A 23,641-nucleotide genomic window follows, 5' to 3' on the forward strand; every position below is an offset into this window, starting at 1 on the left:
TGGGGAAGGAGGGACAATCTCCTCCTGTACCAGCCAGATCCGATTTGATGGTACACACATAAAAAATAATAAAATAAAATAAAAATTAAAAAAGTCAAAGTCCTAATATTTCATCAGATATGGAATGAAAACAAAGCATAGTGAAATGAGAATATTTCACTTTACTCAGTTTCACTAAAAGACAGCACACTAATTTAAATAGTAAGTTTTGACAAGAAACTATAAAGTTTTTATTTTACACAATGATGCCTTCAACAAATCAGTTGTTTATTCTATAAACATTTCCAAAATAATGTAAAGATATAGTAGCTGTACTTGGAAAGTATAAAATATAAAATTCATTGCAACATTCATTTTTGGCACACAGTGGACTCACCTGTGAATGATTACTGCCACAACTCTCCTAAATTTACATGTATACATTATGGGCCAGACACTGAAAATGTTCTTTTCCTTCTTGTTGTTGTTAGGTGCTGTTGAGTTGAGTATAAGTCATAGTGACCTGATAAACAAAAGATGAATCCTACACCATCCTCATACTTCCTGACATACAAGAGTTCATTGCAGCAGTCACCATGTCAATCCACCTGGTCGAGGGTCTTCCTCTCCTTCGCTGACCCTCCACCCTTCCCAGAATCAAGTCTTTCTCCAAGGAATAAAACCTCCTAGCAACATGCCCAAAACATGTGAAGCAAAACCTCATTATTCTTGCCTCCAAAGAGCACTCCAACTACACCCTTTCCAAGACTTGTTTGTTTGTTCTTTGGCCGTCCATGGGCTGTTCAGTGTTCTTTCCCAACACCACTGCTCAAAGGAATCAATTCTTCTTCAGTAATCTTTATTCACTGTACAGCTCTCAGATGCATAACAAGTGTTAGAAAAGATTATGGCCTGCAGCAGATGTATTTTAGTCTTTAAACTGACATAATTTTTCCTCAATAATTTGGAGAGGTCACTAACTGCAGACTTTCCCGGGGCAAAGCATCCTCTCATTTCTTGACTGCTGGTACAAAGAGTGTGAATTGTGGATCCAAACAAGATGAAGTTGTTGACAATTTCATTCTCTTCTTCATCATCATGATTCTGCCTATTGGTCCAATGGTAAGTATCTTTGTTTTCTTGACATTGAGATGCAATCCATATCAAAGGCTGTATTTTTTTTTTGTATTTTTTTTTTTTAATCTTCAAGCAACAAGTGTTTCATGTCCTCTTCACTTTCAGCCAGCAAGGTATTTCTTTCATGGCAAGTGTTTTATATTTCAGTGGCTAAATTAAAAATTAAAGCACAGGAGACAGACAACATAGCCTTCCATTTATTTCTCATTAGTAGTCAATATATCTTTGGTGTTAGAGCTAATGAATGAGTAAAAGATGGCTGTTAATCAGTGGGCACATATTAGCAGGATCTTATCAATGTAACTGCTTTGCAACCAGTACTGATAATCAAACCAAGTCTGTTGCCATCAAGTCAATTTTGACTCATGATGAGCCTAATGGACAGAGGGGAACTACCCATTGGGTTTCCTAGGCTATAAGCAGACTATCACATCATTTTCTCACGTTTTATAAGCAGTTTTTGTTAAGTAACTATCACATATTTTCCTTCTCATTCCTGAACAAATAGCTTGTATTTTCTTATAAGAGGTAATATAGCAGTGCAATTTCAAATATTAAAATAGTAATACACTTTTATTTGACATTTTATAATATACTACAATGTTAACACTTTTCATAATAAATTAACAATACAAAAAGCAAAATATTTGAGAACAGAGTTCATATAGACTTCTTAAGTCAACTGAGTTATTGTGCTCAGTTGCTAACTCAAAGGCTGTAGGTTCGAGTCTACCCAGAAGCACCTTGGAATAAAGGTGTGAGGAATTATTTCCGAAGAAAGGAAAATCAGTCATTGAAAACCTTAATGAGCAAGTTTTACTCTGACACACACAGATCATTATGGGTAGGACTTTTAAAATTGTTATCAGTGGCTTTTCTTGTCTTCTTTTTAATTTGATCCAAATCCTGATAATCTTCTTGCTTGGGAAAACTTGTCTTTGCAGTACACTTAACATGCAGAGTGTTTTGTTGTCTCGAAGCAGCAGAAAGATGTTTGTTAATTACAGAACTGCTGAAGATCAATTGTAATCAAGAAGTGTTTTTAAACATTTGTGCAATATGTAAAAAACTCTTTAAAAAATCTTTAATATTCTTTTCCTCCAGTTCTTCACATTCCTTACATCCAGACTCTTTTATATCCTGTAAAATAATAAGAAAGGATTAGGTTAGCTCTTCTAATTTAATTAATTCCCAGAAATATCACATCATGTGAACAATATGGTGGGGTTTTGAGGCATGAAAACTGAAAAAATTAATATTATATTAGGAAAAACAATGGGAAAAGAGAACTGAGAAATTTGATGAGCTAACTTTTCCTAACAAGATTTAAAAGTTTAAAAAAAAATAGTGACAAGTCATATTTACTGGATAACGCAACTTCTTCCTCTTAGAGCCTTTGAATGGCGTCTCATTATCTACCTTTGGGATCAATTCATTCCTCCTTGCTTGGCACTCAGATCCTCCATACTGCTGCCTATCTGTTCTATTTTCCCCTACTGAATCCATAAAGCTGTATGGTCTTTGAAATCTGAGTTCATGTCTTTCCTAAACGTCATACATCATGCTATTAAATGTTTCCCTGCCTTTTCTTTTTGTGTGGTTACTTCCTTAGGATGCTTCCTCTTTAGATACTTCTATTCAGACCTCAGATTACATGGGTGTTAGACATCATACTTGGAAGGGTGGAGAGACAGCACAGAAGAGGAAGACCTTGGATGAGATGGATTGACACAGTGACTGGGGTAATATGTGTCAGAGATGGTAAGATTAGCTTTCCCCTTCACTCCTCCAAAGGACCTTTTAAGAGAAAACTCAATTTGTCCAGACACATTGGCACAATGATTGTGTTTTGGGAGTTCCCTGTCTATACATATTCCAACAGCTATAGGCAAGCTTACTTCCTCATATCTATGTCAAATGTAATTGTACTAGATAATCCTCTAACCACCAGTGTAAACTATAAGTCCAATCTCTTAGTTCACTTTCTTTTTCTCAACTGGACTTAATAGAAATTGGATTTATTATTAAATTATTTCATTGTTGTTAATTGACATCCAGTCAAGCATGACTCAGCGATTGTATGAACAAAAGACCTAATGCCTTTCTATGATTATCATAGTTTCTCCAAGTTCATAGAGTTTCCATAGGCATGTAGTTTAAGAAGTGGATGCCACTCCTGCTTCCAAGCCTATTTGGTTTTTATTAATTTCAATGAACATTTACAGAGATTTTGGATTTCCATTCATTCACTGTTGCACTTTTCTCCCCGTCCACTCCCCCACCCCCAAACCTATCTTACAGCTGGGAGCTCCATCAAACACTGTCCACATTGGAACACCATAAATGGCATTTGAAACTCTAATGGCACAAGGTCCAGCATCATAAAAATTCAGATTACCTCAGTACTGTAAACTGATTGAAGAGTGATGTACAAAGTAGATTGGTTTTTTTTTCTTCCTTAAAAATAGACAGTAAGTATTTTGTGTATTTTAAAGATACTGTATCATTTTAATTGTGTTGTTGAATGTATTATGGTCTGCCAATAGTATGAATGTATTTCAGAAGAAAGGTATTCAGAGTGAATTTTGGAGGCAAAGATAGTAAAACTTCATCTCTCATATTTGGGCCTGTCATCAAGAGGCATTGGTCTTAGGAAAAGTAGAGGCTCAGCAAAGGAGAGACAGACACACACTGAGATGGACTGTCACAATGATGGCAACAAAGGGCTTAATTAAGTACCGAGGGGATTAAGATGGTGTAGGACAAGGTAAGGAATGCATCTGTTTTCCATTGAAAGGCTGTGAATGGAAGTTTGCTCTAGGGCACATAGCAACATCAGCAACTATATCCTTACAATGGAGCCCAAAAGTCTTGTTAAGTAACTACTTTGGTTGCAATTCTTTGTTTATAAATGATTGATTTCCTTTGGCTATAAATGCCATAAACCTCTGTGTCTCCCAGCCTTTGTATATCTGATTCTCCATGCTACCATGAGTTGTTGTTGTGGTTAGGTGTCTTTGTGTTGAGTATGACTCATAGCAACCCTGTGAATGATGTCTTATCCTGTGCAACCCTTATCATTCTTGGCGCATTTGAGTGCATTGCCACAGATATTATATCAATCCGTCTAATTGGGGGTCTTTCTCTCCTTTGCTGACTCTGCATCTTTCTTTCCAAGAATGACGTCCCTTTACAAAGGATAGTCTCTCCTAACAATAATTGCTCTGATCTGAAGACTGCTTCTTCACCCAAGTATAGGTTTTGTATAAGCACGATCAAGTGTTCTGGGATTCTCATTCTTCTCAAATTAGCCAAGATTTGTTGTGATCCACAGTCAAATGCCTGTCAATGAAGCACAGATAGACATTCTTCTGGTACTATCTACTTTTTGTCAAGATCCATCTGCCACTGGCAATAATGTCTTTAGTGCCACAAGCTCTTCTAAACTCAGCTTGTATTTCTGGTAGTTCTGTCAATGCACTGTTTCAGTCATTTCTGAATAATCTTCAGCAGGATTTTGTTAGTGATATTGTTTGAGAATTTCCACATTCTGTCGTGTCACCTTTTTTTTTTTTTTGAATGTGAATAAATATGGATATCTTCCAGTCAAATGGCCAAGTAGCTGTCCTCCAGATTTCTTGGCACAACCTGATGAGCACATCTAGGGCAGTATCTGTTTGCTAAAATATGTCAATTTGTATTCCATCAATTACTTGGGCTTTTTATTTGCCAAGTGCTTTAGAACAGCCTGAACTTCCTCCTTCATCACTATTGTCTCTTGATCATGTTCCTTGAAATTCTTCTGTGTCAGTCAATTCTTTTTGATACAATGATTCTCTGTACTCCTTCCATCTTCTTTTGATGCTTCCTGAATCATTCAATATTCTACCCATTGCATCCTTAAGCATTGCAACTCATGGCTTGAATTTGTTCTTTAGTTCTTTCAGCTTAAGAAATGCTGAGCGAGTTTGGCCCTTTTGATTTTTCTGACTCCAGCTCCTTGCATATTTCATTGTAATGTTTTTACTTGTTTTCCTGAGCTGCCCTTTGAAATTTTCTATTCAGCTCCTTAACTTCTTGATTTCTTCGCTTTGGTTTAGCTTCTTGGCACTCTAATGTAATACTCAGAGTCTCTTTTGACATCTATTTTGGTCTTTTCTTCTTTTTCCTTCTTTGTAATGACTTTTTGCATTCTTTGATATCTTCCCACAGCTTATCTGGTCTTTGTTCATTAATGTTCAAGGATTCACCTATTCCTGAGTTGGTTTCTAAATTCATGGGGGTAGACTCAAGGTCAAATTTTTATTTCTGTGAATATGATTTTACCTTCTTTAGTTTTAATTTTAACTTGCATATGAGTAGTTGATGGTCTCTTCCACAATCAGTACTTGGCCTAGTTTTCACTGCTTATATTCAACTTCTTCAATGATTCCTTCCACAGATGTTATCGGTCTGATTTCTGTGTTTCCCATCAGGTGAAATCTATAGGTATAGCCTGTGTTTATGTTTCTTATAAAAGGATTTGCTATCAATAAATAATTGATTGTATAATATCCTATTATTCTATCCCCAGGCTAATGTCTGTTACCAAGTCCGTATTATCTGACTACATATCCTCCTTCCTGCTTCCCAACTTTTGCATTCCCATCACCCATTATTATTAATGCATTTTGGTTACATGCTCAATCAATTTCTGACTGCAACAGTTGATGGAAATTATCTACTTCCTCCTCTTTGGTTTTGGTTGTAGGTGCATATATTTGAATGATGGTGGTATTAACAGGTCTTCCTTGTATGCATATTATTCTGTTATTCACAACATTGTATTTCAAGATGGATCCAGAAATTACCTTTTTATGAATGTGACCCCATTTTTTCTCACCTTTTCATCTCCAGTATAGTAGATCATATGATCATGGAATTAAAAATATCCCATGCCAATCCATCTCATTTCCCTAATACCCATTATGTCAATATTTATGTGTCCCATTTCTTTCTTTACAATGTCTAGTTTCCTACATTCATGCTTCTCACATTCCACGTACCCATTGTTAATGTCTTCTTCTTAGAACTGTTTATCCTCCTTTGTGTTTCCATATTCGAGGGCTCAGCTTCAATTGCCCTGTTAGTGTACTCTAAGTGTTCTCTGCTGTCTGTAGGGTTTTTGAAGGCCTGTTATATTTAGGAAGTGGATGGTCAATCCTTGTTCCTAGTCTGTCTTAATTTGGGTACTTAGCTTTAGACAGACAAGCTATTTTACCTAGCAGATGAAAGACACTTCCCTTACTGAAATAACGAATACATTTATTGCTTCCCACCTCCTCGCCCCCACCCCGAAATCCTATAGTGCTTATAGTTTTTGGAGTTAACTTGGCGATATTTTTATTGATAGCCTTTTGTATCAGTTTTTCCTTCTTTTAGAGTGCAGAGTCTAGAATGAAACTGCTTTGGGATGAATTCTCACTCCCTCTTTAGTAACTGTATGACTTTGGACAAATTGTTCAAGCTCTCAGGACCTTATTCCTTTAACCTTCAAATAGTCAAAAGGAGGTTGATTTCATGAAGTCACTGTGAGGATTAAATGAATTACCAATCTAAAGCTTGAAGAATTGTGTCTGATACATAGCAAAAATTCAATAAATGTGAGTTTCTATTATTGATGGTATAGTTAAGTACTTAATATAAAATTCCATTAGTATCTAGCCATCTTACCTCAATATGAACATTTTTAGGTCAGCGACCACATAGTGATTGCTATTGTTGTGGTGGTTGTTATGTGCTGTGGAATCACCTGTGATTCATAGCAACCCTATGTACAACAGCTCTCAACCCTGCAGTATCCTGAGCTAATCTCCTTATCTCCTACAGATCTAATCACATTTCTACATTCACTGAGTCAATCCATCTCATCCTGGGTCTTCCTCTCCTGTGCTGTCCCTTCATCCTTCCAAGCACTCTCCAAGGTCTGGTCCTTTCTGGCCACATGCCCAAAGAATAATAGAGCTTCAAAATCCTTGCCTCCAAGGAGTACCTTGGTTTTACCTTCTCTAGGACTCACCTGTTTGTTCTCCTTGCAGTTCACAGTGTGTTCAATACTAGCACCACAACTCAAAGGCATCGATCCTTCTTCTAAGATCCTTATTTTATTGTTCAGCTCTCTAATGCATAGCAAGTAATTGGGAAGAGTATGGCCTAGATGACGTGCACATTAATCTCCAGACTGACATAGTTACTTTTCAGTACTCTAGAGAGCTCCCTGACAATAGACTTTGCCAATGCAATTTGTCTTCTAATTTCCTGACTGCAGGTGCCAAGAGTATAGACTGTGGAACAAGACAAGCTGAAGTTGTTAACAAACTCAATCTCTTCTTCTATCATAAAGCAGCCAATTGACCTAGAGGTGAGGATCTTTGTGTTTTCTTGATGTTGAGTTTCAGCTCATATTGAAGACTATATAGTCCTTGACCTTCTGCAGCAAATTCCACACGTCCTTCTCAGTTTTAACCAGCAAGGTAGTGTCATCTGCATAACACAAGTTGTTGACAAGTCTTCCTACAGTCCTTCCTTGAACTCCTCCTCATAAAGTCCAGCCTCTCTGGAATGATCTGTTCTGTATATAGATTGAAAATACATGGAGATAGAATACACCTGTGATGCATATCTTTCTTGATATTGAACCAAGCAGTGTTTCCTTGCTCTGTTCTGACAACTGCTTCCTGGTCCAAGTATAGGTTTCACATGAGCACAATTAAGTGTTCTGGGTGTTCTGGGATCCCCATTCTTCTCAAGGCTAGCCACAATTTGTTGTGATCCACACAGTCAAATGCCTTTGCATAGTGAGTGAAACACAGAATTTCCTCAGATACTTTCTGCTATGGCCAAGATCCATAGAACATTGGTTATGATGTGCCTAGTGCCACTGCCTTTTCTAGACCCAGCCTACAAATCTGGTAGTTCTCTGTTGACATACTGTTCCAGTTGTTTTTGGATAATCTTCAGCAGAATCTTGCTAGTGTGTGATAGTCTGTGCAATGCAGGAACATCAATATTTCAGGGGATTGTAGAGTAAGTGAGTGAATAGAGATGGGTTAAGGCCTGAGCCATCAACCAGGATTGGCTAATGGCAGGATGTGGGAGGAGCTAGAGGAGGAAAGAGAGGGAACTGAGCTGGATGCTAGCAGCTTAGAGGTTGGGCAGGAATAAGACACCTGTTCCTCTGGGGGTGGTGGATGAGAAAAGAACCTTATCTGTTATTTGAATAGTGGGCAAAATTTTTGCCTATCAAATGTTACTCCAGAGTTGAGCATCTAAATTAAGACAGCTTAATTTAAGGGAGAAGGATTAGGCATCCACTCCTGAAATAACAGGTCTTAGAAAACCCTATGTACAAAAGAGCTCACTTAGAGTAGACTAGCAGATACGGCACCAGAGGCAGAGCCTTCTTACTGGGAATCACAAAGGAGGAGAAAGAGTTTCAAATAGACCCTAGACTGATTGGAAAATGGAATGTGAGAAGTAAGAATGTAGGAAAATTGGAGATTGTTAACGAAGAAATGGTATATATATATACACACACACACACACACACACACACACATACTAGTTATTGACGAAACGCAAATTCTTACTAAATGAAGAAGAAAAAAATCAATGAATAATTCCTGATTGATACCAGGGACAATCCCATTATCAGAAGTAACTCTAGTGGAAGTGAACTCCCTCTATTCTGCTGTCTCTTTTTGTTTCTTTATTATAGTTTGATACTCCCCCTATCTAGTCCCAGTCATCAGATGCACATCTGTACAACTGCTGAATAACTCACCCCATTGGAAGATAAACTGCTATTTGCTATAATGATGAGGTTTTCTACTGTTTCATCAATGGTCTTATTTCTGGATTCATATGAAATAACCCTCAACTCCAGAAGAAAGCATTGCATTGCTGTTACCTTGCAATTAGGCTGAAAAGACAGTAACAAAGATCCATTTTGAAAACTTTAAGTTATATTCTGATTATTCATCTTTACATGGATACAATGGATACAATAAAAAAGCTAATCAATTTATTTTATAAGGCAAACAAAAGAGAAAAAAACCCCCACAAAAAACAATACCATAAAATCTATACAGGAAGTAGCTTCCTTCTCCTCCCTCATTTCTCCTTTTTTGCTTCAGAATTAAAACTAAACCAAACAAGTAACATAATTAACAAGCACACTTCTTTTCACAGAAGGAAAACAAACAAACAAACAAAATCCAAAACCCATAAAACTTATAACTAATTGGCCTAGAACTAATAGGCCACTTTTGCAACTGAACACATTTCCTCCTTATTAAAAGAGTGATCATCTAAGCTCTAGAATCACAAATAATTATATAGATGGTGTGCATAGAAGAATTTTTTTAATCAGAGCATATCATTAGTATTTTAAAAAGTGGTAGCTGCTATCATGTTCTTCCTGCAAGACTCAAAATTCCCTAGGAACAAGTGATTGCAAGAAATTTGCTGGAAAAATCAAAGCGGGAGCATGGTCTACTCACAAACTAAGACAGTTCAGAATGGGATCTCTTACACACCAGAAAAATAGATTTCTCACAGTAATTACTATAACATTTTTTTTTAAAAAAAACACCCTAATTTGAAAGGAACATTGAATAAACTTCTGAAAATTTGGCCATGTCTTATTTTGACTTTGTGTTCTCAATACTTGAGAGCCTGCATACATGAAATAAAGGCTTATTAAGTGGGCAAATAAAGGAAGAAATGCATGCACAGGCCGGAAATTGTTTAAAGTCCAATATCATTCACAGCAGCTGCACAGGATTCAAGAGTAAATGCTGCCGACATGCAATAGTGAAATGGAAATTCACAACTATTTAGTGACTTCCAATGTATCACATCTAGGCCACTGATGAGGCCATATTTAAATCTACATTTCAATCTCAGGTTCTTTCTACAACTCAAATACTGCAAGCTACCTAATTGCAGAAGAACAGTCACAGAGTGCTGTGTGTTGATAGTTAATTGACTGCTTTCTACTTTGAGAATATGGATGTAAGTTGTAGAAAATATATTGTGTGGTGGTAAGACTGCAATACTGAAAATGTGTGGTAAGTTAGTTAGACTTTGAAATTGAATCAGTTAACAGTCTATTGTATCTATCTGCATCGGGAGGCAAAAGAGCTGTTTGTCTCCAAGTTCTATCACTTCAAACAAGCATTCAATTACTTGAGCCCTTGTTCTATAAGCACACCAATGCTAGATTTAAAGACTAACTATTCTAGATAAACTGAAAACATAGCATTTCGATCTTTTGAAAAATGATAAAGCCCCAGTCATTTAAAAAAATAGATAAATCATACTCACATGAGCATCACTTTCAGTATATAAAGTAGCATCAATATGTTTAGACTGAAAAGAAACACATTTAGAGAATATGAAAAATTATGCCCTACTCTAAGTATAATGAAAATATATTGAACACATTAAATTCAAATTTTTAATTAATTTTTTGTTTTGAAATCATCATATATGTAGATAGCCTTTTAAGAGAAGACACAAATGGAGTCTATTTTTTTCCACCCTTTTCCTAGGGAGTTCTCGTGGCGTAGTCCACAGGGAGCTGTTCTGCTAACTCAAAGGTTATGCTTCTGACAGCTGGCAGTTTGAGTCCACCAGCAGTTCTGTGGGAGAAAGGTTAGCAATTTTCTCTCAAGCGATTTACAGCCTTGGAAATGCAATGGAGCATCAGCTCTAAATATGCTCCAACTTGACATCAATATAAGAGAGAATAAGTGTATTTGTAGGAGGTGTAAACAGAACCAAAGGCAGCCCATTGATACTGAGTGGAGTCCTACTTCTAGCAACACTCCACTAGGTTTCTGAGGCTGAAAACATTGAGAAGAGACTGCCCATTTGCTTCCCTCATGGAGGCTGGTGGATTTGAATTGAACTTCCAGTTTGCATAGTTTAGTTTATTGTATATGTAGATTCATGTAACCACATACATGGTCAGGATACAGAACAGCTCCATTCCACCTGATGCAGTTCTTTCATACCCACACTTTCATCCTTTCTATTTACCCTCCCCACCACCTTACCTTTCTAGTCTCTTGCAACCACTTTGTTTTGTCTCTCACTGACTTTGCCATTTCGAGAATGTTACATAAATGGAATGACATAACATGTAACCTTTTAGTACTGAACTCTTAAACACAAAGTGATGTTTGGAAATTCATCAAGATGTGAGATGTAGTTTATTATTATTACAATTAACTAATATTCTGTGAAATGGACATGCCATAGTTTGTATAATCATTATCTAGGACATCTAGGTTCTTTGCACCTTTTGGCTATTATGAAATACAGGTGCTATGAACATTCACATGTATGTTTTTGTGTACATATAAATTTCCATTTCTCTGAAATAAGTGTTTATTAATGAAAATAGCTGATCATGAGGCAAATTCACATTATGGGAAACAGATACCGTTTTCCTGAATGGTTGTCTTTTTACATTCTCATTGGCAATGTATAACTGGTTTAGCTTCTCATCTGTGACAGCATTCGATATTTCATTATCTCTTTAATTTAAGGCAGACTAACACTATGTGATGATACTTCATTTTGGGTTTAACTTGCATTTTCTAAATAAAGAGCCATTTATTTGTATTTTCACTGAAAAATATTTGTGGTAATTTATAACTTCTTCCTTCTCAATATATATGGCTTCCCCTCTCTCCACCCTATTTCTAATTTCTTTTTCTTATCTTATTGATCTGGCTAGAACTTTCATTACTATGTAAAGAAGACTGGGGACAGAATATATCTTTGTCTTGTTTCTGATCTTAGTTGAAAATCATCAGTTTTTCACCATTAAGTATGATGTTAGCTCTATTTTTTTTTTTTATGCTTGCTGTGCATTAAGTGTCTTGTTTTTTTCTTTTCCTAATTCTTAGTTGGCTAAGAAATTTTACTATGGAAAGATGCATTTTTAAAAAGTCTTTTTTCTGCACCAATTGATACTAAGATTTTCTCTTTTAGCCTGTTGATTAAAGTGAAGTGATTAAAATTGATTAAAAGGTGGACTAAAGGATTTGTGAGTTGTATTCAATTCATTGTTATCTGATGTCAAGTTGACCATGGACTATGACTCATGTTGTTGTTGTTATGTGCTATTGAGTCACCTGTGACTCATAGTGACCCTACGTGCAACAGCCCTGAAGCCTGCCTGGTACTGAGCCAGTCTCACTGACTCCAAGACACCTACCCCCATTGTCCTAGTTATTGTATCAATCTATCTCATCTGGGGTCCTCCTCTCCTGCGCTCTCTCTCCATAGCGACCCTATAAAGAACTATGTTATGATATCAAGTCAGAATCTACTCATAGATGATATCCCAGGGAGTTTTCAGAAACAGTAAAGGGACACGAGAGTGCCCATCTTTCTTCTGAGAAGCTGCTGACGGATTCAGCTCTGCATGGAAGTTTTAAAATCAAACTTCCAGTCCCAGGAAAAAGAAGAAATTGGCATATTATAGCCACTCATTTTGTGGTATTGTATTATGGGAGTTTTGGGAAACTGAGATGGTAATGCTGCATATAATTTTTATATATATATTTCATCATTGTTGTTAGGTGCCATCAATTTGAGTACAACTCATAGTGACCCTATGACAACAGATCTTGGACGCAGTCCTGTCCTTTGCCGTCTTCACACTTCCTGATACACTACTCATGGCAGTAGTCACTGTGTCAAGGGATTTCCTCTCCTTCACTGACTCTCCATCCTTCCAAGCATCATGTTCCTCTCAAAGGAACATACCCAAAATATGTGAGGCAAAGCCGCATCATTCTTCCCTCCAAAGAGCACTCTGGCTGTATCCTTTATAAGACATATTTGTTTGTTCTTTTGGCAGTCCATGCTTTGTTCAGGGCTCTTCTCCAACATCACAGCTCAAAGATATCAATTCTTCGTCTTTCATCCTTATTCAAGGATTCCAAAATTATATGGATATTGTTTGTTAATAATTTATTGAGGATTTTTTTATATATGTTTGTTTATATGATATAACCAGTCTATTCCTGCCCCCCCATCTTTGGTTTGGTATTAGGCTAATCCTAAAGATAAAAATTAAAAAATTAAAAAAATAAATTTGGAGAGTATTCTCTATACTTTTATTTTTTAAAAAGACTGCTAAATTGGTCTTGATTCATCTTTTTACTGTTTATAAGAATTCTCTAGTGAAATTTAGCCCTGGATATTTTTCAGGCACTTGAAAATAATAAAGTCAATATCTACAGTGACTATAGGTTTATTCTGTTTATGTATTTAATTAACTTTGGTAATTCATAAATTTAAGGAATTATTTCTTTAAAATTCTTTAATGTATGAGCATAAAGTTGTTCTTAATTTTTATCATTTTAATGGCGACAGATTCTAGTGATAGCCTCAATTTATTTCCCAACACTGATTATTTGTGTATCTTTTTTATCCCCATGAAATCTTGCTGGATGTTTATCAACTGTATTGATTGTTAAAAAAATAATAAAAATATTTGTTTCATTAGCTCCTCTACTGCATTATTTCACTACTTTTAGCTCTTAGCTCTATTTCTTTCCTTCTCTTACATTGCTCTTCTTTTTCTATTTCCTTCAGGCAGAAACATAGAGGTTTTCTTTTGAGACATTTTTAATTTTCTAATGTAATCATGTAGTGCATTAATTTTCTATTCAACATTACATTTAGCTACATTCTGCATATGCTGTCATAGTTTATTTGCATTTTGGCTCTGGTGGTCTAGTGGTAAGAATCTGTGTTCAATCCTGAAAGCACATATGAGGTTTGTTTGAATCCACCAGTTGCTCCATGGGAGAAGGAAGGACAAACTCCTCTCAAGTGATTGTTGTTGTTGACTGCCATCGAGTCGAGTACGACTTATAGCGACCATATGAACAAAAGGCCTGAGGACTTTCTATAAATATCAGCATTTATCAAAGTTTAGAGAGTTTCCAGAGGCATGTCATTTAGGAAGTGGATGCCACTCCTGCTTCCAAACCCATTGGAAGGTCAACTCATTCCACAATTACTTGGTTCCGATTTGGTGGTACACAGTAACAACTATGTACTTTATATTACTTAAAGACTTCTTTGACTGATAGATTATTTTGAAGTATATTGGCAATTTCCATCCTATTGGAGATTTTTTCCCATTTTATTCCATTAAAATAAAAAAAACAATCTCTCATGGATTCCAGGTCTCATAAATTTTTAACTTTTCTTCTGGTTCAGAATATGTTCAATGTTAATGAATGCTCTATGGATGTCTGAAAAAAAAATATGTTGTTGCTGTTTTTAGGCATCATGAAGTTGAGTACGACTCATAGCAACCCCATGAACAAAAGATCTCAACCTAGTCCTGCCCTATGCCATCCTCATACCGCCCAACACACAAGAGTCCATTGCAGCAGTCACCTTGTCAATCCACCTGGGTGAGGGTCTTCCTCTCCTTTGCAGACTTTACACCCTTCCTAGCATCATGTCCCTCTCCAAAGAATAAGCAGCATATCCTAGCAATATGTCCAAAGTATGTCATTACAAAAACAGAGGAGAAAGAGAAAATCTAAATGGATGTCAGAAGAGACTCTAAAGATTGTCCTGGAACATCAAAAAGCCAGATCTAGAGGAAAACATGTCAAAGTGAAAGACCTGAACAGACGGTTTCAAAGGGCAGCTCAGGAGGACAAAGCAAAATATTATAATGGAATATGCAGAGACCTGGAATTGGGTAATAAAAAGGGAAGAACTTGCTCCACATTTCTCAAGCTGAAAGAACTGAAAAACAATATTAAGCCTCGTGTCTCAATGTTGAAAGATGCTATGGGCAATATATTGAATGACGCAGAAAGCAGCAAAAGAAGATGGAAGAAATACACACAGTAACTGTACCAAAAAGAATTGATTGACACTGAAAAATTTCAGTATGGACAGGAGCCAATGGTAATGAAAAAGGAAGTGGAAGTGGCATTGAAGACACTGGCAAAAAATAAGGTCCAAGAATCAATGGAATAATAATTGATTTGTTTCAATTAACAGATGCAACCTTGGATGCACTCATCAGTCTATGTCTGGAAATTTGGAAGAGGATAGCTGTCTGGTCAATGGATTGGAAGAGGTCTATATTTGTTCCCATTCCCAGGAAAGGTTATTCAACTGAATGTGGAAATTATCAACCAATATAATTGATGTCACATGCAAGCAAAATACTCCTGAAAGTCATTCATAAATGGCTGGAACAGAACATAGATAAGGAACTGCCAGAAGTTCAAGCAAGATTGAGAAGTGGCTGTGGCACCAGGGATATCATTGCTGATGTCAAATTGATTCTGGCTGAAAGTAAGGAATAGCAGAAGAAAAAAATATATCATAGTTCGAAATCAGAAAAGGATTGTGTCAGGGATGAGTCCTGTCCCCATACCTTTTCAATCTGTATGCAGAACAGATCATTCGGGAAGTAGGGCTGTATGAGGAGGAATGTGGCATCAAGATTGGAGGAAGATTCATCAACAATCAATGATAAGCAGATGACACAATTTTACTTGCTGAAACTGAAGAAGGTCTGAATCGCTTGCTGCAGAAAGTCAAGAACTATAGTCTTTAACATGGATTGAAGAGTAAAGTTAAGAAGACAAAGATTCTCTTGACTGGTCAAATTGGCAGCACCATGATAGATGGAGAAAAGATTGAGGTGTTAGCAATTACAGCTTTCTTGGCTCCACAATTAAAACCAGCGGTCAGAAAATCAAAAGACAAATTGCATTGGGAAAATATGCTGTCATGGACTTTTCCAGTATGCTGAAAAGCAATAACATCAGTCTAGAGACTAAGGTGCACCTAATCTAGTCCACGGTCTTCACAATTACCTGTTATGCTTCAGAGAGTTGGACAATGATTAAGGATGACAGCAAAAGAATAGGTGTCTTTGAGTTGTGGTGCTGGAGAAGAGTCTTGAACATACCATGGACTGCCAAGAAAACAAATAGGTCTGTCTTAGAGAGGGTAAAACCAAGTTTCTCCTTGGAGACTAGCATTTTGAAGCTCTGTCTTACATACTTTGGGCACATGGTCAGGAGGGGCTGATCCTTGGAGAAGGACATCATGCTCAGAAAGGTGGAGGGACATGAGAGGTGCAGGAGAGGAAGACCTCTGATGAAATAGATTGATACAGAAACTGGGGCAATAGGGTTTGTGTGTTGAAATTAGTGAGACTGGCTCAGGACAGGCAAGGGTTCAGAGCTGCTATACGTAGAGTTGTTATGGGTCACAGGTGACTCAACAGCACATAACAACAACAACAATATATCGCTATTGTTCAGCATACAGATTTAATAGACATGGAAAAAGAATACAGTTGTGATACATACCTTTCCTGATTTTGAACCATGTGGTGTTCCCTTGCTTCGTTTTGACAACTAAATCTTAGTGTATGAATTGTTTTCCCATGAATACAGTTAAGTGTTCTGGGATTCTCATTCTTCTCAATGTTAGCCATAATTTGTTATGATTCACACAGTCAAATGCCTTTTCATATTAGTAAAGTACAAGTAAACAGCTTTCATGTATTCTCTGCTTTCAGTCAAGATTCGTCCTACATCAGTAAAGATACCCCTTTTGCCATTACTTCTGAATCTAACTTGCATTTCCAGTAGTTTCCTGTTGAGGTACACTTTTAGTTTCTTTGTTAATAATCTTCAACAAGATATTTTTGCATGTGATATTAAATGAAATAATTTGATATTTTACACAATATGTTGGATCATCTTTCTTGAGAATGGAAACAAATACAGATCTCTTCCAGCTAGTTGGCCAAGTAGCTGTCTTCCATATTTGTAGGCAGAGAATCAAGAACACATAGTTAGTAGTGTGTATTACCTGAAACACCTCAACTATTATTCCATTAATTCATGTAGCTTTATTTTTTGCCAGCTTGGACTTCTTCCTAAAGTACTATTGGTTCTTGTTTATATGTTACTTCTTGAAATGATTCAGTGTGGATCAATTCTTTTTGGTACAGTAACTCTGTGTATTTCTTTGATTTTCTTTTGATGTTTCCTGTATTACTAAAGATTTTAAAGGTGTGCATCAGGCCTATCTTCTTTCTCAATACTTATTTAATGTGGGCATTTAGGAAAAAAATTCACCCCAATTTTTTTAAATTCTTGTTCAGTTTTCTGAATGGAACACTGATGACACAAATATTATATGACTTAAATAAATATTGGACATTGCTAAAAATTGGTTGTTGCATAGATTCCAAAAGAATTCCCTCTGTCCTCTGAATTTACTTTTTACCTAGGGTTTTCTTGTCACTTTCATTATTTTTAATTATGCTACCAATATTCTTTGGTGGGTTCCCTATTTCTGTTATTTTAAATTTTAGCTCTATAATATCTATCTTTTATATTTTCTCTTTTATGATGTGGTTTTTTAAAATTTATTTTTCAATTTTTCTAGGATAATCTGAATTATTTTTATTATAATTGCTTTAAAATCTTGACAGGTAAATAAAAAATTTGGTCCATCCCTGTTTCAGACTATAATGATTATCTTTTCTTCTTTAAGTTGATATTTTGTATGCTCCTTGGCATCATAAGAAACTTTCAATTGTACGCTGGTGAATATGCTCTCTTGCGGTGATCACCTGAATCCACCGGGATGGAATTAAGAGGCATGCACAAATGAAGAAAGAGTAATGCACCAATGAAGACACAGGCTGCGTTTGGACATGTCCATCAGCATTGCTGACTTACTGTGCACATAAATAAGTGCAAAAGGGTTGCTGACTTTGAGAAGCAGGGAGTCATGTGGACTCCAATCTTGTTGCCATGGCTCCTTGTGGGGGCTAAGACTTAGTGAAGGGACCAGTCAGTTTGGAAGAGTGTGGATTCCTGAGTTTGCAGCTGAAGCTCATTTAGACCTCACCTTGGAATGGCTTGAGAAGAGATGGTCAAAACCCAAGAAGATGTTTCACGCTATGAGCTATTGTTAATGGTAACAATATGATGGTTTGTTCTTGACTGGGATTTCAAGGTAAAAGTTTTAATTGGAACAGAAAATTCTCCAGAGAAAGAAAAGTGCTTCTTTCCACAGAGTACTAGAATAATAGGAATGGACAAATCAGAAATTGACTGTATAAAATGGGAGAGGTTAAAACATGAGGGATGAAGTTGCTGATTGCATACTATGAATATAGTTATTGTATACTGTAAGGAGAAAGTTAATTTTGCATATGTGAATGCTAACAGCTAGAAAAACCAGATGGTGTCCTGTGGAGTTTGTCTCTCAATATGGCTTTTTTAGTGTGGATGACTAACCATGTGCAAGGGTGGAGCTATGCAAATGGGACATGTTGACTTATCGAGAAATGGATTAGCTATCTACCATTCCACAAAAGCATTGACCAGTCTCAATAATCTATAAAAGGTCTGGCTAGTCTTGCCAATAAATTGAATAGCTCTAGCTGCAGAGCCAGAATTCTTCCCCCACCAGAAGAGGAAGGAAACTTCGCCTAAACTAGTGAAAGGTAGGACAATTTCGAGACAACAACAGCCATCATCAAACTAGAGACCTGATGTGAGATGGGAATGTGAGATGAGAGCTTCAGCGAGGTGAGGAGAAGCCAGTATTTACAGGACTGAGAATTTTGCTGGACAATTGAGGAGAAACAATATTGGCAGTATTGAGAATTTTTTTTGACAGTTGGGCGAGAGAAGGCAATATTGCAGGGCTGACAACCTGGTAACACATGAGACTTGAGACTGAGGTGTCTGTGTGCACATCTGGGACCTGCTTGACTGTATTCTGTTATTAATCTTAATTATAATCTTGTGACTTCTTCAATATGATGCTCTGTGGTTTGTGAGCTATCACATCAGACTTTAGATCCAGCAAAGAAGTGGGACTGGTGTTGAGATGACTAGAAGGAGGCATGGGAACATGGGAGACATGTCTCACCGTGTTGGAACTGATTTTGTTACTGATGCTGTTGATGGGAACAGTTCCCCTTTGCGAAGTTGGCAAATATTGTGAAGTTGGTCAGATATTGAATTCCCAAAAGAATCTAGCTATTTTTACACCTAGGTGTATGGTTATGTTAGGACACTGGTGCTTTTAAAAATTTGGACTTCTAATATAGCAGAAAGTGCCTAGGAAGTAAGAAGCCGTGTTGCAATCCCACAGGCACACAGTTCAAATCCATCGGCTGCTCTGCAGAGAAATGATTGATTGTATGTCTCCTCCTGTGTAATTTACTGCCTCTGACAACCTGCTAGAGATTTAGCTATGGGTGGGTTCTGACACAATGATACATAACAACAATAAAACAACTTCAAATCATGGATTTGATAATGTAGATTAATATAATTCTGCTGAAGTTTACCATGAAAATTTGAATCTACTTTGTGCACTATGATTCAGATGACATTTTCGTTTTCAGAATCTGTGGTATTGCTGTATATTTGGTTTATCTGGGGCTGCTGAGCCATCTATTGTTTTCTGTTGTTGTAATTCACTGGATTTAAGGGTATTTCCTCAAGACTAAACACCTGGCTTCTTAAGGTATAGACAGAGTCTGAAGAGACAGAAGCACTTGTGCAGGTCACTATGCCAACAGAGCTCCTATTTGTAAATCTCTTTTGCTGGTCTGTCCAGGCCATTTGGTGTCTCCAGATAGAGAAGAAACATAGAAAACACTTCACTGGCCAGGCTACTAGTTTATGGTGAGATTCTCTCTCTAGGTGTCTCCAAGTCACCTTGTTTCATTGCCTAGAGGAAAGTAGTTTCTGATCTGCAAAAAGAGGAATTTCTTTGCTAGGCTGGGCTGCTTGTATATTAACTGGTAAAAAAAATAGAACCTGAAAACTTCAAGCAAAATACTTTTTACACTCTAAAACACTTGTGTGTTTTTTAAAAAAAGGTTAAGAGCTATATATATATAATAAAGACTGACAACAAAACAGAAAGAGAGAGATATCCTATAGGAATTAAAAAGAATATTTATTTTATGGAAGTAAAGGTACTTACTTGAATAAGACTTTCAATCTTTTTCAAATCACTTATTACATCACTCCAGTTGGCCTCCGTTTTAGGAAGACTTGCACTAAAGCACCTGAAGCAAAATCAATGAGTATTTTGAAATAGCATAACATTGTCTTGAATATCATAGGCAAAAAAGCAATCAAGATTTAAAAAAAAAATATTCTGAGAGCAAAAATATTGGGTTGTTTCTTGTAGAAGAGTATTTAAAAAATGAAAGAAAATACACTCTATTCTTGATATATTCAGGTTAATTTGAGGAAATATTTGGATTAGAGAGAAACACAATTGTAGGAATAACTGGTGCAATTTACCACAATGAAATAGAAATCATGCCAGACATGCATGATTTACAGCCTCTGAAAACCTGCAGGAAGCTTGGCTGTGAGTAATTTCTGGATTAATGGCACATAAAAACAATAATAACTTTCTTCACATATAGTGAGATTTTTAGATCAAATTAATAATTAAAATTATAAACATAAGAAATTATGATTTTCATATAATCGTTATGACAGTTACTCTTTCTCACAATATGTCAATTATGCCCATGCAATGATCATGTTATCACTAATCTTGCTGATCCTTCATCATAAACATCAGATGCTACAGCCTCGTCTGTTTGACAGATCTCTCTGGTTGACAGATCATATACTTAAACATTTAAGTAAAATCTAAATTTGTTATCCTAACAGAAGACACGTATACTGATCAACAGTGTGAAATAATTTTTAGAACATCAGGAAAAATATTCCATTTCTGGTAGATCTTGTGCAGTGACACAAAAGCCAACACTAATTTGTTGTAGGAGGAAGATTTACCTGCAAAAATCTACAGTCACCCACATCATGAAGGTGTCAGTAATGTAAAACTGAACTGGGAATCAGACTATGCTCTCTATAGATAATGGTTCAGTGTTTTGGGCCTATTGAGTGTATCAAGGAGAGAAAAAAGAAACATTAGTAGGAAACCATAAATGTTATCTTTTTTAAGGAAGGAAAATAAAAGCTGAAAAGAAACCCAAAACAAAATAAAACAAAAACCAAACATGTTTGAAGAGAACTTGAATAGAGGTTCAAAGGATAGGAATAGTTATACCAAGAATAAGTTACCAAAACAATAGGAACAGTCCTAAATACATTTTTTTACTACTACGAAAATTGTAAGATATAAAATGAAAAAATAGAATTCCAAGTTTAGCTTCAAATGAGCAGATCAGATTCATTTATGGCTATATTGCTCATTTGTAATATTAAAAAAATATACAAGTGGTAAATTAGATACTTATGAAATCTCTCATTCTTCATACTCTGACCACTCTCATACTCTAAATGGTGAATAATCAAACTTTAAGTAAACTAAACTAAATAAACCAATGTTGTATAAAATAAGTTTTAACAAGACATTTTTATTGGTAGCAACATAATTATGTACATGTCTATAATGATATTACCCCAAAATGAAGACATGAATGCCAGCCTCAGTTAAAAAATGGCTGTGTAGAAGTAAACACAAATAGCACTGGATGGAGGTACTTCTTAAATATGGTTTCTAAAAAATACAATCAGAGAGAAAATGGTTAAAATTCTTTCAGTTAAAAAGAGAGATGTTATAAATAAACTTCCTTTTCTTTTTAGGTCTTAAAAATGTAAATTCAAATAATAATTTCAAGATTCAGACATCTTATCAGGAGTAACGAAACTGAAATTTATCTTAAGTGTATTTATTTTCCCCTACTTCTGCATCTCTCCTATGCACACAATTCTTAATCAATATTTCTCCAACTGAATTTTAAAGGCAGAAGTTTAACCAACATATATTAGCTACTCATTTACATATATATATTACTATCACCACTTGGTTGTTTTTCTAGTATCTTTGACTTCTTCATCTTTCCTTATTTTTAATTGGTTAAAATACTTAAAACAGCCCAGATCAAAGCATGAGATAAGTTTATTATTACTATATTCAGTTCATATAATTATATACAAAGCAATGATATAGTGATACAATTCAGAAAAAACAAAACAAAACAAAACCCAGACAATATGGAAACCAACTAGATATAGAATATGCATGTTAAGAGCTACTCTTTATATATATATTTATGATTTAGGGAAGAAGAACTTCCAAGGGATTTACTATTTTTTGCTGCCTCTTTCAAGCTGTCCAAGCCTTTACAGGCTTATTTACAGTTTAGAGAGCAGTGCTATCACCTTAACCAATAAGAGTCTGTACTTCATTCAGCCTACTCTGAGAAATGAGTAATAGACAGAACTTCCCCTCCAAGACTACACAATTTACTGAGCAGTTAGAACTTTAAATGATAGAATATAATGTGGGATAACATATCTACAATGATATGGAAAATAGAGCTAGGTTGTTAGTAGACTTAACAATCAATTATTTTTATTTTGAAAATGTGTACAATACAATGAACCACTCTAGAGGGCAGTTTGGCGTTTCCTCAAAAAACTGGACATAGAAAATCCATATGACCCGGCTATTCCACTGCTTAGAATATACCCTGAGAAAATCGGAACTGAGACACAAATGGCTATTTGTGTTACTTCATTCTCAGCAGGGTTACTTACCATGCAAGAACATAGAAACAGCTCAAATGTCTAACCGCAATCAAATGGATTTAGAAACTGTGGTACATTCACACAGTGGAACACTGTGCAACATGCAGGAGCAATGATTCTGAAAATCACTCCATAACTTAGGAGGGACGAGAGAGTATTGTTCTGAGTGAACTACGTCCCATGAGGATAAATATTATATAAGACCATTTTTGTGGAAATAGATAACTAGTAAAACGTGCAAGAAGATCCAAAGCGGGGAGGGCAGGAGTAGAGAGGTGAGGATGGGGTGGGGTAAAGGTATGTAATCATAGGGTCCAAAAATTTGATGGGTAGAGGGAGGAATGGATAAAGGAAATGGGTGTGAAAACAATGTATAAGAACTTGGTAAGTAAACCAGTATAAAATAAAAATTTTATTTAAAATAAAATGGGCACAATCTAAACATGAACAAATATGTGGCATCCTTATTATGATGAATCTGAGATTCAAAAGGCCTTTAAAGAACAATCTATACACTATCTTCATTTAATTTTTCTCACCGAAATTCTCATTACTCAATGCCACGGTGATCCTTTAAGTATTGAAGAAGCTGGTTATGGGACTGGGTTTCCAGCAGCCATCCATCCAGAATAACTCCTATAATATAATACAGAGTAAAAGATGATCATTGAAAAAAAGAAGTGAACTGCTAAGGTAAAGGGGAGGGGAAGATTAATGTTTACATCTATATGCCACATTTGATCTTCATAACAAACCTATGAGACTGTCTTAGCAGCACTTGTATTAGTTACCGAGTCCCACAACAAATACATGACAAACAGAAGTTTAAATTAGGTCTATCCGAGCAT

The 23,641-nt window shown here is 36.0% G+C and overlaps 1 protein-coding gene across 1 annotated transcript; it reads right to left on the minus strand.

Annotated features, from left to right (window-relative positions):
• Positions 1-2,145: 2,145 nt before the first annotated feature.
• Positions 2,146-23,344, minus strand: IL15 (interleukin 15). Its single transcript, XM_006887015.1, has 6 exons — positions 23,333-23,344; positions 21,662-21,759; positions 20,197-20,281; positions 10,483-10,527; positions 8,939-9,076; positions 2,146-2,256 (listed from the first exon to the last, which is right to left on the minus strand). The coding sequence occupies exons 1-6, from the start codon at positions 23,342-23,344 to the stop codon at positions 2,146-2,148; spliced, it is 489 nt and encodes a 162-aa protein (XP_006887077.1).
• Between the last annotated feature and the right edge of the window lie 297 nt (positions 23,345-23,641).

This window comes from Elephantulus edwardii, unplaced genomic scaffold (genome assembly GCF_000299155.1).
Source record: "Elephantulus edwardii isolate Elephantulus edwardi_28Jun2011 unplaced genomic scaffold, EleEdw1.0 scaffold00053, whole genome shotgun sequence".
Classification (NCBI taxonomy): domain Eukaryota; kingdom Metazoa; phylum Chordata; class Mammalia; order Macroscelidea; family Macroscelididae; genus Elephantulus; species Elephantulus edwardii.

What these genes read in the sequence shown, in the direction of transcription:
- IL15 (XM_006887015.1), bottom strand. An exon ending in AGATTGAAAGTCTTATTCAA is followed by an intron (nt 10,528 to 20,196) that starts GTAAGTACCTTT and finishes GTTTCTTTTCAG; the next exon opens with TCTAAACATATTGATGCTAC. An exon ending in GCAGTTTATCTTCCAATGGG is followed by an intron (nt 2,257 to 8,938) that starts GTGAGTTATTCA and finishes ATTATTTTACAG; the next exon opens with GATATAAAAGAGTCTGGATG.